This window comes from Paroedura picta, chromosome 5 (genome assembly GCF_049243985.1).
Source record: "Paroedura picta isolate Pp20150507F chromosome 5, Ppicta_v3.0, whole genome shotgun sequence".
Lineage (NCBI taxonomy): Eukaryota > Metazoa > Chordata > Lepidosauria > Squamata > Gekkonidae > Paroedura > Paroedura picta.
The window spans coordinates 34,950,469-34,967,487 of NC_135373.1; the positions used below are offsets into that span (position 1 = coordinate 34,950,469).

General features: G+C 48.4%; 1 protein-coding gene across 11 annotated transcripts in view; it reads right to left on the minus strand.

Moving 5' to 3' along the window:
- PTPRU (protein tyrosine phosphatase receptor type U) overlaps positions 1-17,019 on the minus strand; it is a 446,790-nt gene that overhangs the window by 208,180 nt on the left and 221,591 nt on the right. For all 11 annotated transcript variants that reach the window (XM_077337173.1, XM_077337172.1, XM_077337171.1 and 8 more), the window contains exon 7: positions 15,087-15,380. In XM_077337173.1, the coding sequence (XP_077193288.1) occupies positions 15,087-15,380 (294 nt within the window). The remainder of the gene's footprint in view (positions 1-15,086; positions 15,381-17,019) is intronic.

Consider the following 17,019-nt stretch of genomic DNA (forward strand, 5'->3'; position numbering starts at 1 on the left):
GTTGGAATCAACTAGAGATACTGCACCAAGGTCTTTCTTTTTTAAAAAGTAAGGCAAGCAAGGTCCAAGATGAAGCACAGTAGTGTAGAAGGGGAAAAAACACAGATGACCTGAGGCTTTTCACTCCATCAAGACTGATTTCTTTTGTTTTTGGCCTCTGTGGTACCAGCCAGCCTACAAAAATCAGAGTAATGATGCCTGCATTGTTTCAGTTGCTCGCTGGTTTTCGATATAGGATTCCTTTATTTCACTACCCCTCAATGTCCTGTACACCCCCAGATACTAGGAGAAGAGCTTTTGTTGAGAGGAGAGGAGTTGGGGGGAAAGAAGGAAAAGCTTCAAAAAGGAAGAAATTCTTAGCTACGCCCATGAAGATGTTTCATACCATTTATACAAGCAAGCAACAGCATCGGTTTGAATAGCAGACTGGATCACTGAGGCTAAATTAGAGACACTGGACACTAAAGAAGGAATTCATAATTATATGTGGGTTAAAAGATCGTTAAGAATGATTCTGAAACAAGATGGTAAATATATTATAAGAAACAGCTTGCTAAGGATATGGTTTAAGTGAAGAGATAGATTCACCACTGACTTTTTAAATAAATTTTCATTATGATATAAGTTCAAGAAAGAAAATAGACAATTTAACTTGTGAGAGCATAATGGGCAAACAAGAAAAAAAATAAAAGAATGGTAAATTGTCAGGGAAGAAGGAAAGAATATGCCTTGGCTAATTTAATATCAGACAGTCTCAAAATTGAAAGAACAACTTATGAAAGAAGGGGATCAGTTGAGGGGGGAAAATGCTTATGAAAAATTGATAACGGTTGATAAAATATTTGTTAGGCAAAATCTATAAATTGTTATTGCAGTATGACTCTGAAACAGAACAAGGTAAAGATTATATGATAAAATAGGCTTAAAACCTTGGGAGAGAATATAACTATGAATCAATAGGAGATATCGTGGGTTACTGAGTTGAAATGTACTGATTGTCAAATGCTAAAAGAAAACTGGTCTAAAATGTTTTTAGATGGTATATTCCTCCTCAAGATATAACAAGAATCACTAAGAATTATAATGGTAAATGTTAAAAATATCAGAATATAAATGCATCATTTTACCAGAGAGCCCATCACGCTGCTGGACTCCATCTCTGTCTCCACCTCTTCAGGAACTGGCAATTATCTTTCCATTGACCCTCTATCCTGGACTCTTTTCCTTTCAATCTTTTATTTTCCCATCTGCTAGATTGATGGTGTGCTTGTTACATGTTTGTCTACGTCTCTTTATTTTATTTTCTATTCAATAAAGATGGCTTATTTTATCTTTATATATCTATGGTTTGCCTCAAGTTCATAGGGTGCAACTACCTGGTCTACGTAGGCATTTTGATCTTTTAAAGTTGCCTGACCTCTCGTAAGCCGTGCCCCAAACTTGGCAAGTGTCTCCTGACATGACCAAGTCAGGTAACTATCCACGCATGCCATAGTGCCCACACCCAACAATTATGGTGCCCACTGATTTCTTCAACAAGAAGAAACTAATAGCCAGCTCTGGTTGTCCTCCATTTTGTTGCAGTAGGGCATGCTTTGGAAGAACCCAGGAGGCATCATCAGCTTTGCAGGAAGATCCCATTTGGAAATAACTTCCACCATGGCAGGAATATTTTCTCTGTAACCTCCCATTGTCCTGCATAGTGCAGAGGGTTGGACTAGATGACCCATGAGCTCCCTTCCAACTCTATGATTCTATTATTATTTTCTGATTGCATCTGGTCTGCCCTCTTCAAAATTCTAAAAGATTTAAAAGATGGAGTGATCCTGCCCTACACATGCCAATTTGGAGGGTGCTGCTGGGTCTCAAGCCACAACACTAAAGGCAGTTTTGCGATGATGTGCCCAGCTTAAGTACTCAGCTTACAACCAAGACCAAACTGGTCTCCTGAGCAAACAGAGAAGAAGAGGCCGATTCACAATCCTTCCCAGAGCTAAAAACGAAATTGGCATGCTCCACCTGACAGCGTAAAGCTGCTCCCATCCTTCATCTGAAGCCCTTCAAAATCAAGCTGCTCAGAGGTCTCCCAGGAGCAGAGCAAGACAGAACGGGGAAAGCATCGGGCTTGAAGCTTCAATCTCCCTTTAATTTACAGTGTTATTTAAATGATCAGTGGCAAACAGACAGGCTGGCACCCGTGGGCCAATGTAAGCAGACACACGAGGGCTTCAGTCAGAGATCAGTTAACACGGATGTCTGAAAGCATTAATATTGCTGAATATATCCATACAATTAGTGCCAGCACAGAGTAGATTCTGCTTACAGTTGCTAATACAGCTGTAATGCACCCAGGTACAGCAACCCTACCAGTGTCAATCAAAACCAGGAAGAAAACCCAGAACTGAACCCAGAATTCTTCCTGCCTCCATGTAAAAAAAAAAAACCCATAAAAAGCAGGCATGCATACACGAGACAAAAGGCTGGGAAAACACAAAAGGTGGCTCTCTTATGACACAAGCATCCAGGACAGCTTTTTTGCAACATTTTGGCCATGGAGGAGCCCCTGAAATAAATATTCAGGCTTCGAGGATCCCTGGAAGTGATGTCAGCTGGCCACGCCCATGGAAATGACATTTCACCAGAAGTGACATCACCACCTGTGTTAACAGATAGGCTCAAGGAGGACTGGGAGGGGTGGGTGGGGTGAGGGAGATAGAAGGCAGTTTAAAACAGAGTAAGCATGCAGGATTCACCCCTTTCAGGCACAGAAACCATGAGAGAACTCACTCATGCTCAGGAAGGAAGAGCAATGGCAGGGGTAGTCAAACTGCAGCCCTCCAGATGTCCATGGACTACAATTCCCAGAAGCATTTGCTGGCAGGGGCTTCTGGGAATTGTAGTCCATGGACATCTGGAGGGCCGCAGTTTGACTACCCCTGAGCAATGGCTTGTGGCTGAGTCCGTTAAGGCAGAAGGGGGAAAGCTGTGGAATCCCTTTGGAGCTCTTGCGGACCCCCCCCCCCCCAGGGGACTGCAGACTGGGAATCCTGATCTAGGAGGTAATTTGAATAATTATGATACCCTCTCTGTGTGGGGGAGTACTTCATTGGTCAAGTATCTGTTTCGAAAGCAGACAGTCCCAGGTTCAGTTCCTAGCACTGCCGTTCTTTTTTTTAAAAAAAGAAAGATCAGGTAGAAGGTGATGTGAAAGATCTCCGTCCAATGCCCCGGATAGCTGCCGCAAGTCCAAGTAAACAATGTTGACTCTGATGGACCAATGGTCCGACTCACGAGAAGGCAGCTTTGTGTGTTCTTGTTAAGGGGGTGGATCATGACTTGGGCGTGAGCATCTGCTTTGTATAGAGAAGCTCCCAGGTTCAATGCCAGGCATCACCAGTTTTCAAAAAGGTCTGGGTAGGAAGTGATGTGAAAGACCTCTGATACCCGAGAGAGCTGCCACACGTAAGAGTAGACATGGTTTGACTCAGCAGCCCTGTTCATGTGTAGCTTCTCCAAGCTACACATGCCCAACTCCAAGTTACATGTACCCAATATGAATGTGCATGGAGATACATGCATGCACATTTCAAAAGGCAGAGTCCTCTATCCCCAAAGAGCCAATCAAGGTGACCTTCAGGACCCCAGAGGCTGTCACAGCAGTACCCTCGTCCTTCAGCCACCACCAAAGCTGTGGAGCAAATTGTCATGTCAAAGAATGCCCTGTGCTGAACAAAAGGGCAGAAGCAAAAATAATGAACTGGGAGGGGTGGGTCCCAGTGAAGAAACAAATACAGAGAAATACAGATGCACTGGGGAACTAATACGGCAATAAAATATCCAAAATGGACTTTAGTCTTCAGTTCTTGGAAAATACAAAGGTAAAATTAGTGATTGTTCAACAATAATAATTACGTATATTGTCCCTTGAAAGAACCATTGTCCCTTGAAAAAGCTATAAGGCAAAACGTTATAAAAAATTATAAAGAATAATAAAGAATTACTGAAGATAGAAGACTCCATATAAGTCCATTTTGTATATTTTATTGCCATTTAGGTTCCCCAGTGCATCCATATTTCTCAAACAAAAGGGCAGGGCAGTTCAGGAGGGGAGTGTTAAAACGTCTTCCCTCACACCCTTGTGCACACTGTCCACCAAGATCAGGGCAAGCAAACTCAATTCCTACCACCACTCCATGTGCCATGAAAGTAACCCCCACCCACCCATCCCTTCTACACCTAGGAGTTGCCACTCTTTGCTCTCAGCTGCTATAAGAGGCCCCTTTGGTATGCAAAGCAACACAGGGAAAGCGCAGAGAGAAAAGTTCCCAGGGTTCTCTCCTTTTGCTGCCAGAGGTGGTCTCAAGCTTCCATCAGAAGACAGCGTGACAGACAGGAGGCAGCCCATGAGATACGCAGGGGGTCAGTGAATCTGTGACAGGGAGCTGCCCACGGAAAGGAAAATGAAGGGCAACCACCAAGGACTACCCGGGTCGTGATGCGGGGGCAGGAGATGGCAAACCAGACAGTGTTAGGATCTCCTGTCTCCCTGCACACACGCCACATGACAAATAAATACATGGACGAAATGAAAGAGCCCGACAAGGGCAGCCAAAGAGGAGAGGGAGGAGGGAGGGAGAGAGGAGGCTTCTGTGGTCACAGGAAGAGAAGCACAGGACAGATCGAGAAGGCTTTTTTTTTTTACTGAGCCAGTTTGGTGTAGTGGTTAGGAGTGCGGTCTTCTAATCAGGTGAGCCGGGTTCGATTCTGCGCTCCCCCACATGCAGCCACCTGGGTGACCTTGGGCTTACCACAGCACTGATAAAACTGTTCTGACCAAGCAGTGATATCAGGGCTCTCTCAGCCTCACCCACCTCACAGGGTGTCTGTTGTGGGAAGAGGAAAGGGAAGGCGATTGTAAGCTGCTTTGGGACCCCTTCAGGTAGAGAAAAGTGGCACATAAGAACCAACTCTTCTTCTTCTTCAAGTGACTCAGCAAAGATCACATAAAATATAAAATACCTTTAAAACCGAATCTCAATTAAAATTCAAAGAACTATCTATACTGATACGGCCCATAAAATCCTAGCTCGGGACTGGGCATGATGATGCAGATGTAGATGTAGTTCTAGAAATCAGATGTTTACTCTTACTGGGCCTCAACTATGTGCCTAGCGGAACAACTCTGGCTCACAAGCCCTGCGGAACTCTCGTAGGTCCCACACAGCTCTGGTCTCCTTTGGAAGAGTGTTCCACCAGGCCAGAGTCTGGGCCAAAAAGGCCCTGGCTCTGGTTGAAACACATTTGATCTCCTTAGGGCAGTGGTCCCCAACCTTTCCGAGGCTGGGGACCGGCAGGGCATCGGGCCGCGCGCCTGCGGACCGCGCCCGTGCGGGCCACGCCCGCGGATCGGGCCGCGCCCACGCAGCGCCCGCGGATCGGGCCGCACCCGAGCCGCGCCCGCGAGCCGCGCCCGGGCCGCGCCCACGGATCGGGCCGCGCCCACGGGCCGCGCCCGCGGATCGGGCCGAGCGGGTGTGGCCCACACAGGCGCGGCCCGGCCCTGATTCCCTCTCCCCGCCTCCCGCAGTAAGAAGCTTCCCGGGCCGCAAGCTTGCGGCCTGGGAAGTTTTTTACTGCGGGGGCGGGGCGGGGAGAGGGAGCCGCGGCCCGGTGCCATGGCCTTTGCGGCCCGGCACCGGGCCGCGGCCCGCAGGTTGGGGACCACTGCCTTAGGGCCAGGGACTCCAAGTACATCCCTTCTTCCTGACTCCTCCAGTAGTGGTTAGACTGTCAAACTAGGTCCTGGGGATGTGGGGGGGGGGGGAGGTAATCCAGATCCAAGTCCCTGCTTATCCATGAAGCTCACTCGCTTTTGGCCAATTGCTCATTCTCAAACTAACCTACCTCACAGGTGAGGACAAAATGAGGGAGAGAAATCTATGCCACCCTGAGTTCCTCAGAGGAAGGAAGAAAAAAAAATAGATTTCAATGTTATTTGACCGCTAGCTCAGCAAGGAGATGGAAACCCCCTGGGAAGTCTTTGGGCACTCAAAGACAAAGAGCAGGACCAGAGAAAGAAATGGAAGGGGAAATGCGGCATGCTGTGCAAAGAGACCAACTGTATTTGCAGAGAAAGAGACAGCCAGCATCCATGGTATCTGACAAAGGTGCTGGGTGTCTGAGCAAATGGAGCTTTGGCCCTCAAAAGCTTATATCCTGGAAATCTTCGGGGACTTTCAGGTTCTACTGTACTCAGATTTTGCTCTTCTACTGCACATCAACCTGAAACTGGCTACTATATTGTGATGCAGGTGACTGCAATCCCTCTAACTATAAGTTTATAAATCCCTCTACCTGCAATCCCTCTAACTATTAGGGAGGGGGGAGAAAGGGCTGGAAAGGGCATTAATGAGAGACCACTGAGCCAACTCCACATTTCGAACAAGGTGAAAAATGGATGGTTTGCTAAGAAAGCCCATGCGGAATCCCATCTGATATACCTGGGTTCAGATCGCACCTCAGATCGCACTGGTGAGCCAGTTTGATGTACTGGTTGAGAGCAGCAGCCTCTAATCTGGACAGACCTTGGGCTAGTCACAATCCTGTTAGACCCGTTCTCATAGAGCCGTTCTGTCAGAGTTCTCTCAGCACCACCTAACTCACAGGGTGTCTGTTGTGGGGAGAGGCAGGATTCTTTGACCGTTTACGCACTGGAGGTTTCATGCCGGGCTGCAGGCTGGAGTTTTAGTCGTGGCAAGTTGCCCCACCTCTTCCTGCACCCACATGGGGGACCATTTGGCCTGGTGCACCTCATCCGCCCCTGATTTGTGCTCCTGCATGGGAGCTGGGGCAGGGAATTTCCCAGTGCGTAAACCGTCTTTGAGGCTCTTTTGGATAGTGAAAAGTGGGGTATAAAACACCAACTCTTCTTCTAATTGGGTCCTGCGTCGCCTCAAGAGGGAACCAGGAGGTAAGTCCTCCTGACAGCTCCAGGAGCAAACGGAGCAAACTGCTGCAGGAAGCAAATGCTGGGAAAAGTCCATGAGAAGCAGAGCTGGGCTCTTATTCTGACACAATCTGAGGGGGTTGACGTTCCAGAGCTCTTTGCAGCTTCCCTGGCACATGCAGCAAAAGGTTTCTGAGCTCCCCCTGACGGGGCTTCCTACACTCAGGGCGCTTTTCACTTAAAAGCCGCCATAATGTGTGGCCGGAGGAAAGACGGGAGCATGCCTATCATGCTCCACGGAAGAGGCTCTATTGTTAATCACGCGAGCAAATGCTTCCTCTGGCTGCAGAGAACCAGGGCGGCTCCGAGTTGTAGATTTAGTGCCACTGAGTGGGGAAGAGACAAAACGGATGTGGATTTCCCACTCTACTAACTACTCCTTGAAGGAACAGGTATGTGGCTTAAGACAACCCTGGCTCTGATGGCCCCAGGGATTCTTAGCCTGAATATCTTTCTAGTCCGAAATGGCAGGATGCTGTTCCCATTGGCTGCAGGGGGGGGGACACACACAGTGATGGGTTTAAACTTCAAGTACAACGATATAGGCTAGATATCAGGAAAAAATTTTTCACAGTCAGAGTAGTTCAGCAGTGGAATAGGCTGCCTAAGGGGGTGGTGAGCTCCCCCTCACTGGCAGTCTTCAAGCAAAGGTTGGATACACACTTTTCTTGGATGCTTTAGGATGCTTTGGGCTGATCCTGCGTTGAGCAGGGGGTTGGACTAGATGGCCTGTATGGCCCCTTCCAACTCTATGATTCTATGATTCTATGAAACCAGGGGGCTTCAGCCTGCCGAAGGTCCCAGGTTCAGTCCTTGGCACCTGGCATTAAAGATCAGGCAGGAGGTGATGTGAAAGATGAGCTGCTGCCACAATACTGACCTTCATAGATCACGGGTCTGACTCCGTAAAATGCAACGAGGAAAGGCTCTATGACAGAGGTCTCCAACCCCCGGTCTGCGGCCATGGTACCGAGCCACCAGCGGCCACGCCTGCCTTCCCCTCCCCCCGCAGCGAGAGGGGGGAAGAGGCAGGGGGAAGAGGCAGGCGCGGCCGCCGGCATGCCAGCGACGCAAACGCGCACGCGCACGCGCGGAGCCGCCGCGCATGCGTGTTTGCGCCCCCTGCTGACAAAAACGCGCACGTGCGGCTGTTCTGCGCATGCGCGTTAGCACCACCTGGTGGTAACTGCGCGTGCGCGTTTACATGCAGCTGCTGTGGCCGGGCCTCCGGCTCTCTCCCACCCTCGGAGGCGGTCCCCGACTACAAGAAGGTTGGGGACCGCTGCTCTATGATACAGCATCTGCTGGGCGTGTGGAAGATCCTACATTCAGTCTCCAGCATCTCCGTTACAAAATTCAGGTGATGGGGGATAGAAAAGACCTAAGATCCGGAGAAGCTTCTGCCAGTCTAAGCAGACAGTACTTATCAATGGTCTGAAAGCATCAGGCAGCTATATATGTGCGATCAGGGGCAGAAAATGGCCCCAAACATCCCCTGTTCAGCCAATTCCAAGCAGTTAACAATCCCCGGCCCCAGGGAGGTACACCCGGTTGGGTGGAATGAGTTGCCGTTGGAAGTGCGAGCCCTCACAAAGCTATCTAAGTTCTGGAGGGCTTGAAGGTGGAGCTCTTCCCCCGGGCTTTTGGCTGAGGCCAGGGACTGCCATTACCACACACACCGCCAGACCCCCATCAGCCTCGATTCTATGTCTGGCTATTAATCGGACATCTCAATGGCTAGGTTTGCAGGGGGGCTAGAATTTGGCTAAGAATTGGTTTTAATGTCTGAGAACGTCCTTGGATGACGCTCTCCACATGAGAAACTTGATTTACTCCCTTGAGCAATTCCAGAATTGAGAGCCAGCTTGGTGTAGTGGTTAGGAGTGCGGACATCTAATCTGGCATGCCAGGTTCGATTCTGCGCTCCCCCACATGCAGCCAGCTGGGTGACCTTGGGCTCGCCACGGCACTGATAAAACTGTTCTGACCGGGCAGTGATATCAGCGCTCTCTCAGCCTCACCCACCCGACAGGGTGTCTGTTGTGGGGAGAGGAAAGGGAAGGCGAATGGAAGCTGCTTTGAGCCTCCTTCGGGTAGGGAAAAGCGGCATATAAGAACCAACTCTTCTTCTTCTTCAGAAGAAGAAGAAGGGATCCACTCTGGGCTGGGCTGTGACAACCAGGTATGTCTTTTTTTCTCTCTCTCAAGACTTCTCCTGTGTTCTATCAAGCCTGAATTGCTCTCTCCCATCTTCCCCATCCCCTTCTCAGATTTAAACTTGAGTGTTCCCAGCAGTGAATGAAACATTATGGGCAGAGGCGGCTGCTAAACCACATTGTCCCCGGCCTTTTATTAATCCACCTGCTGCCAAGATCCTTTGACTGTTCCTGCACTCAGTTGCCGAAGGAATGATAATTTGTCAGCTTAACGTGGCCCCTGTTGGTGAACAAAGCCATAAATCTGGATCACAAAGGCTGGTTTCTGTCTGCAAAAACACACCAGGTATTTCTCTGGAAATGGATTATTTCCCATTATTTCCCATTCTGTCTCAAGCTGGTCATTAGCACTTGTCTAATTGTGAGCCTGGATGACAGTAAATACACAGCCGCCTCAGGGACAAGCCAAGGACTTAAGGACGTTCATAATACCAACTCCAACAAGACAGCTATAAGAGCTCTCCTCCAGCGCTCCTGAGTCTTCAGGACAGGCAAAACCAGTGAAAATGCTCTAGCTGTTGACTTCCGGGCAGGGCTGTTTTGCTGAGAGCCACCTCTTGCAAACATATGAGTCTTGGAACAGTTACTCCACAGAACATTAAGCCAATAGGCCACTCTTGGAGTATACATTGCCAAGACCGGGTGCGGTGGGGTGGATCTTGGGAGGACGAAGTTTGGAGAGAGACTACAGTAGGGTATTATGCCATACAGTCCACCACTCCAAATGATCTGCAGGTGCCCACTTGGAGATCAGTCAGCTTAATATATGTTGTTCCATGTTGTCCTTAGAATGGGCCTTGATCAAGCAAGCAAAGTTGAGAATTTCCTAACCTCTTACTTGGAGGAGATACGGGGACCAACTAGATGCTCCAAGTCCCACGTGAGTCCCTGATTTCCCTTTTTCTTTTCAGCAGCAGGTAGACACAATCTGTTACGGTGCCATAAAGGGTGAGGGAATTTATGGTGAGACCAGACACCACACTGATGGGGACTGTAATACAGGAGGTAGAAGAGTCAATGGCAGCACCAGAAGACATCAGAGGAGACCTATATGTGGGATTTCCCTATATGGAATTTTCAGGGGTTTTGTTTGTTTAAATAGGATATGCACATGGTCTGATTTGGACTGGGACCCGAGCATAGCAGGAAAGGAGGTTTAGGTTCCCTCCATGTCCCATTGCTCCCATGGCACAAAACAACTCCATTGACCTCCAGGATTCCAGATTTCCCATACAGTGGCAGCAAACTCCAGCCCTACTTGGCTGCTTCAAGTTTTAAACAAATAGCCAAGGAGAAAAGCTGAACTACCCTAAACTACATTCCCAGTCCATCATTCCTTCATGGATGCTTTAAGCTGATCCTGCATTGAGAAGGGGTTGGACTAGATGGCCTGTATGATCCCTTCCAACTCTAGGATTCTATAATCCATATGATGTCCATTTAAAAGAGGGGGAGTATTGGCTGCAAATTCCACATACAGAACTCCAAGGTGTTCCACCTCGATCATCCCTAAGTGTAGCTTAAGGGACTCCGTTCCACATCATTCATTTGTTCAAAGGTAATTAGCCCAAAAGTCTTTGGTACAACCCATCAACAGAAGGCTTGTCGATACAATCGGCAGGATTGTTGTTCAGCCTGATTCATCACCACTGCCATGCGGCTTGGTGGCAGAATACTTGCTTTGCTGGCAGAAGGTCTCAAGTTCAGTTTGGTGCATCTCCTGTTAAAACAGGCTTTCTCAACCATGGTGTCAGGAAACGATATAGGCTAGATATCAGGAAAAAAATTTTCACAGTCAAGAGTAGTTCAGCAGTGGAATAGGCTGCCTAAGGAGGTGGTGAGCTCCCCCTCACTGGCAGTCTTCAAGCAAAGGCTGGATACACACTATTCTTGGATGCTTTAGGATGCTCTGGGCTGATCCTGCGTTGAGCAGGGGGTTGGACTAGATGGCCTGTATGGCCCCTTCCAACTCTATGATTCTATGATTCTATGAAACACTGAGGCTTCTTGACGGCCCTGGGTTTCCTGACGGCCCTGGAAGGCTTTCCCGAATGGGTGGAAGTTAATAAATTTTAATACATTGTTTAAATGTGTTAGAACATTTTTTGGGTGATGTGACTATTTATGGTCATGTCAACCCACCCACCTTTATCAAACTGGCCAATGATGGGCCTTGGAGGGGGTGGGAAGGGGATGGGCCCCTGGTGGGTGTGTATACAGCTATGCTTCTCAACTGGATTCTGCACTATCACACCACTTTAGAGGGTTCTCAAAGCCTGAAGAATGTTTCAGGGGTTTCTCTATGGTAAACAAGTTGAGAAAGGCTGAGTTAAAAGAATCTCAGGGAACAGGGATTAGAAATTATCTGTGCCTGAAAGTTTGGTGGGCTAATGTAATTCATAGGTTAAAGTAGCAAGTTAAATAAGAGGTCCTCAATCTTTTAGAGTCTATGGGCACTTTTCGAATTCTGACATAGGATACTGGGCACAACCTCAAAATGGCTGCCGCAGGAGGTGGAGCTGACCACAAAATGGCTGCAGGAGGATGTAGAGTCACACACACAATGGAAGCCCAAGTACAAGGGAGAAGAGGGATGATTTAAAACAGGGGTAGTCAACCTGTGGTCCTCCAAATGTCCATGGACTACAATTCCCATGAGCCCCTGCCAGCATTTGGGAATTATAGTCCATGAACATCTGGAGGACCGCAGGTTGACTACCCCTGATTTAAAATATACCCTGGGAAGAGGAGTGAGCGAGAGTAAAACAAAAACTTTGAGGGTAGCTGATGTCCAGATGGCATTATTTTAATCCGTGTAGCCGATTGGATCTTCAGAGGCCAATCAGAAATTCTGCTTGGATAGAGCCCCACTAAGGCTCACCTACCTTCTCAAAACATCAGAACCATTTTGAGAACCGCTGAGTGAGATGCTCTGATTTGAGGCAAGGCAAATCAGCACAATCTGTAGGTTCCACCTTCTCCTTGCCCTTTAATATGACTTCTCTGTGGTCCCAGCCACTTTGGCTGCCTATCAGCACAATCTAGATGAAGACTCAGAGCTCTGCCTCCTTAAGCTCCTTATTTCTCAAGTTAAGTGGCTTTAAGTATTGCGCAGAGGCTCGGGGCTTTCACATGACCCCTAGTCAGTGCAAGTCAGTGGAGCGCTTATCGAATCTTACTACGGAAGCAGGCTTACAAACTGACAAGGGCAGCTGTTCGTGTTAGTCGCTGCTGAGCTAGATCAATGTGCAAACTGTTCTTTGCTTCAAGCTCTTTGCTTCCCAGAGGTCTCTGCCACAGGCATTCTCGTATAAAGCTGCCGTTCTGCTTTTCCTTCTAACCTGCATCTCTCATTGGCAGCTTCCAATGTTACTGCTTACACAACTTCAGCGCTTTAAAAAAAAAGGGCAAAAAGTAGCAACTCAAAAAAGTCAAACCAAAGTCATAACATTGCCACCCTACCTAGCCTTGTGCTGTGCTGTCATGTCACAACCGACTGATGTAAACCTAAGCGAGGGAGTTTCGAGGCAAATGCAAAGGTAGCTTGCTCTTGCCTCCAGCTGCAGAATCTTGTTGGGTCATCTCCCATCAATGTACCGCATTTGACATGTTGACCATGAGTTACTGGCCCATCACCTTACTGGGGCCAGGATTCAGGGGACAGCCCTTCAGTGGCTGGGCTCCTTTTGCCAGAACTGGACAAATAGGGCAGCAGTGGGGGAGGAATTGTCATTCCCCTGTCAGCTCCCTTTTCACAGGGGGCAATACTCTCCCCTACATTGCTTAACATCTTCATGCACCCTCTTCCCAAGCTAGTCTGGAGTTATGGGCTGGGTTGTCACCAATATGAAGATGACACCCAGCTCTATCTCCTCATGGACAGCTGCCCAGACTCCCCCCCCTAGATACATTCGCCAGATGTTTGGAAGCCATGGCTGGATGGATGGAGCAGAGTCGCCTAAAACTGAACCCCTCCAAGTTGGAGGCCTAAGTCATGGGAGTAGCCTGCATGGCTTTCTTCTATCTATGCCAGGCGAGGCTACTAATGCCCTACCTGTTCTTGAATTGCTTGGCTACAATGATTCATGCAACCATCACCTCCAGACTGGACTACTGTAACTTGCTTTATGCAGGCCTACCTTTGTCCTTAATTCAGACATTGACGCTGGTGCAGATTGCAGTTGCTAGGTCCTCATAGGCACATCTTGGGGGGGGGGGCATATTCACCAGTGCTGAGGCAGCTGCATTGGTTGCCGGTTGCAGACCGGATCTAGTTCAAGGTTCTGGTATTGACCTTTAAAACCATCTGCAGTCTGGGCCCCACCTATCTGAAGGACCATCTACCTCCTTACGCCCCCTGCAGGGCTCTTAGTTCTATGGGATCTAATCTGTTGGAGGTCCCTTGTACGAAGGAGGTTCGTCTGGCCTCAACCAGGGCCAGGGCCATTTCGGTCCTGGCCCCAACCTGGTGGAATGAGCTCCCACAAGAGCTGAGATCCCTGATGGTGCTGCCATGGTACCACAGGTCCTGTAAAATGGAGCTCTTCCACCAGGTCTTTGGTTGTGGCCAAGGTGGGTAAGATCAGGGGTCCTTCCCCAAGTGGGGCAGGTCATCGAGTCACTCCTCACTATCCTAGAGGCAGGATATTGTTTGTATGGGAGAAGGGAGGGAGTGTTTTTAGCCACCAGGCATGCTGGAGTTGTACGGGCTGATTTTATGGGGGTTTTATTGGGGACTTGCCACTTGCAGGAGTGACAAGCTAAAAATCAAATAATAAATAAAATAAACTATGCTTATCTTCTGAGATCTGATGCGATCAGGCTCTACCCAGGGCTGCCTTAACACTCAGGCATGCTGGGCCGTTGCCCAGAGCCCACCCAAGCATAGAACCCCATCCTAACCTAGGTATATACTAATAGTTTGTGATGTGTCAATGGACAAGCTGTTTACATAAGATGTGAAAATTATAGAATGTAGGCCTAGAGAGAAATGAGGCTGGGCCTTGGCTCACAGTTTTGCTGGGGGTACTGATAAATATGAGTTTAATTTTATCAATGATTTACATTTTTATTCCATGAGTGGTTGTGTAGGTAGGGCCCCAGTGCCCCATGCATTCATGGCTGCCCTAGCCAAGGGCTGTCATGTCCAATGAGAAGAAGGGGTGCTTTGCCATTACTTTCCTCTACAAAGCCTTCTTTGGTGGTCTCCCATCCAAGTGACAACCCAGGTTAACTTCTGAGATATGATGAGGTTGAGCTACACCATGGATTTATGGCTTTTCTAGCCAACAGCTGTCAAGTCAAGTGAGAAGCCGGGGTGATTTGCCATTGCTTTCCTCTCCAAAGCCTTCTTTGGTGGTCTCCCATCCAAGTGACAACCCAGAGTCTGAGATATGATGAGGTTGGCCTACACCATGGATTTATGGCTTCTCTAGCCAACGGCTGTCAAGTCGTGAGAAGCAGGGGTGATTTGCCATTGCTTTCCTCTACAAAGCCTTTCTTAGTGGTCTCGCATCCAGGTGACAATCCTGATTAACTTCTGAGATCTGATGAGATCCGGCCATACCATGGATGAGGTAACCCCAGCAGAGGGTTTGAAGGCAAGTAAAAAGCAGAGGCAATCGGCCATTGCATTCCTCGGTGGTCCCCTATCCAAGTACTGACTGCCGAGCTTCTAGTATCAGACAATCTTAGGATGTACCATACCTCCTTCCCCCCATCCTAATCCCTGGGCAAAGGAATGAATACTGCTTTGCAAGCCATCTTTGTTCCATTTCAGATTTGTCCCAAACCCATTAGGTTTCTCAACCAAAGGAAGATCATTTCTTTTCAAGAGTGAGGCTGGCAATGAGAGCTCCTCCTACCTGCACACTTGGTCCTGCTGATGAGTGGAGGCCCAGGTCTGCCGGTCCCTCCATCTCCTGGCCGTGTGAGCAGGACACTGATCTCATATTCGGTGTCAGGATCCAGGTGCCACAGCTTGTAAGTCTGCATGTTCACAGCGTGCACTTCCGACCATGGGCCCGAGGTCATACGGTACTCAATTTCCTTCCTTACAATGGGGCCGTCCCCGATGATGGAGTTGGTGTTGAGCTGGATGATCAGGTAGGTGGAACCAGCCCTTAGCAGCTGTGGGGGTGCGATGGGGGTGGGGGGCTCTGTTAAGAAGGAGGGATATATGGTTAGTGGACTACAAGATGGCGCCCATGGGCTGCTTAGCAGCTGCTGACACTTTTCCTGTTGCCCAAAGATGCCCACTAAGTGTTTTTAGGAAGTACGCAAGGCTTTTGATTGGCTATGCAGATTTTCTGAAAGTTGCTTTGGCTCAGCAGCTGCCACCACAGCACACACCATGGTGCTGCATTACTAAATAAATGAATATTTTATTTCTACACCACCCTTTTCTGGTTGGCTCAGGGTGGCTGAGTTACACAAAGGAGTTACACAATCTCAACTGGAATAACAATTGTTTATATAAACTCGTTGATGATGTCAGGTTTATTTCCGTTTACTGCTCAGCTGTGCATATGTAAGAAAATATTTTATATTTTAAAGGTATCTGCCTGAAATTTTGTAGCGCTATGATTAAAGTTACGCTCTGACATCTTGGAGTTGGCTCTGCCTTCTGCTGCAGCCATGTTCTGGTTGTGCCCACCACCCTGGGTCATGACAACAAAAGTGCCCTCAGGCTGTAAAAAGTTGGCGACCCTTGTTCTGGACTCTTAGGGTCAAAGCATAGCAGATACCAGGACAGATACCATCTTACCAGTGTATTTAAAAGCTACATTTCAGGAGTGCAGGACCCCAGTTACACTGGGAGAGGACAGAGGGTTTAATGGTTCCACCTACCAAAACTGGTCTCCCTGTATCAAAATCACAATGCAATCCGAAATACAGCTCTCTAAACCAGTTTAAGTCAACAGGCTTAGACGGGTGAACTCTGTTTAGGATTGCAACCGTCTGCCTTGGAGACAGCAAAAAGATGCCCATCTTCGTTTCCTCCCAAAGCTAACAGGAATGTAGGGAGGCCACTTTCAGTGGGCAAAATAGTATGGAGACAATAGGCCTAAACTCTCCTTTCCTCTCCTTGGATGTCACTTAACAATTCCAAAATCCTGCGCACCAGAAATTTAGCTGTTGAAGATTGCAGAATCACAAGAGTTGACATGAGACACAGCCAAGCTGCCATCAGAAAATTTGCTGCTTGAAAATGAAGGTTCACTGGCAGTCTTCAAGCAAAGGTTGGATACACACTTCTCTCGCGTATCTCTGTAGGTACTACCAGTTGCAGCTAACTTAGGGCTTGTTTCCAAAGCAGAGGTGGTTGGCTATTGCCTTCCTCTGTACCAGGGGTAGTCAAACTGCATCCCTCCAGGTGTCCATGGACTACAATTCCCATGAGCCCCTGCCAGCGAATGCTGTCAGGGGCTCATGGGAATTGTAGTCCATGGACATCTGGAGGGCCGCAGTTTGTCTACCCCTGCTCTGTACAGTCTCCCTAGGGAGATGCCCACCCAAGTACTGATCTTGCTTGGCTCCCAAGATCTGATGAGGCTGGCCTACCCAATTCCACATCACACGCTCTTGCATGCTCATTTCCTTAGCAACACCAGAGAGGCTGATCGGGATCCTTCCTCGGGCCAGACCTTTCAGTCTCACCGCAGTGCAGACGCTACGTAAAGCTGCTGCAGCGTTTCATCAGCAATAATTAAGGCTCCGTTGACATATGTCAAAATAACTGAACAAAGTACTCAGTGGCAGACGTTACCCTTGCTAGTTCTTCTAAACTTCAGGGCC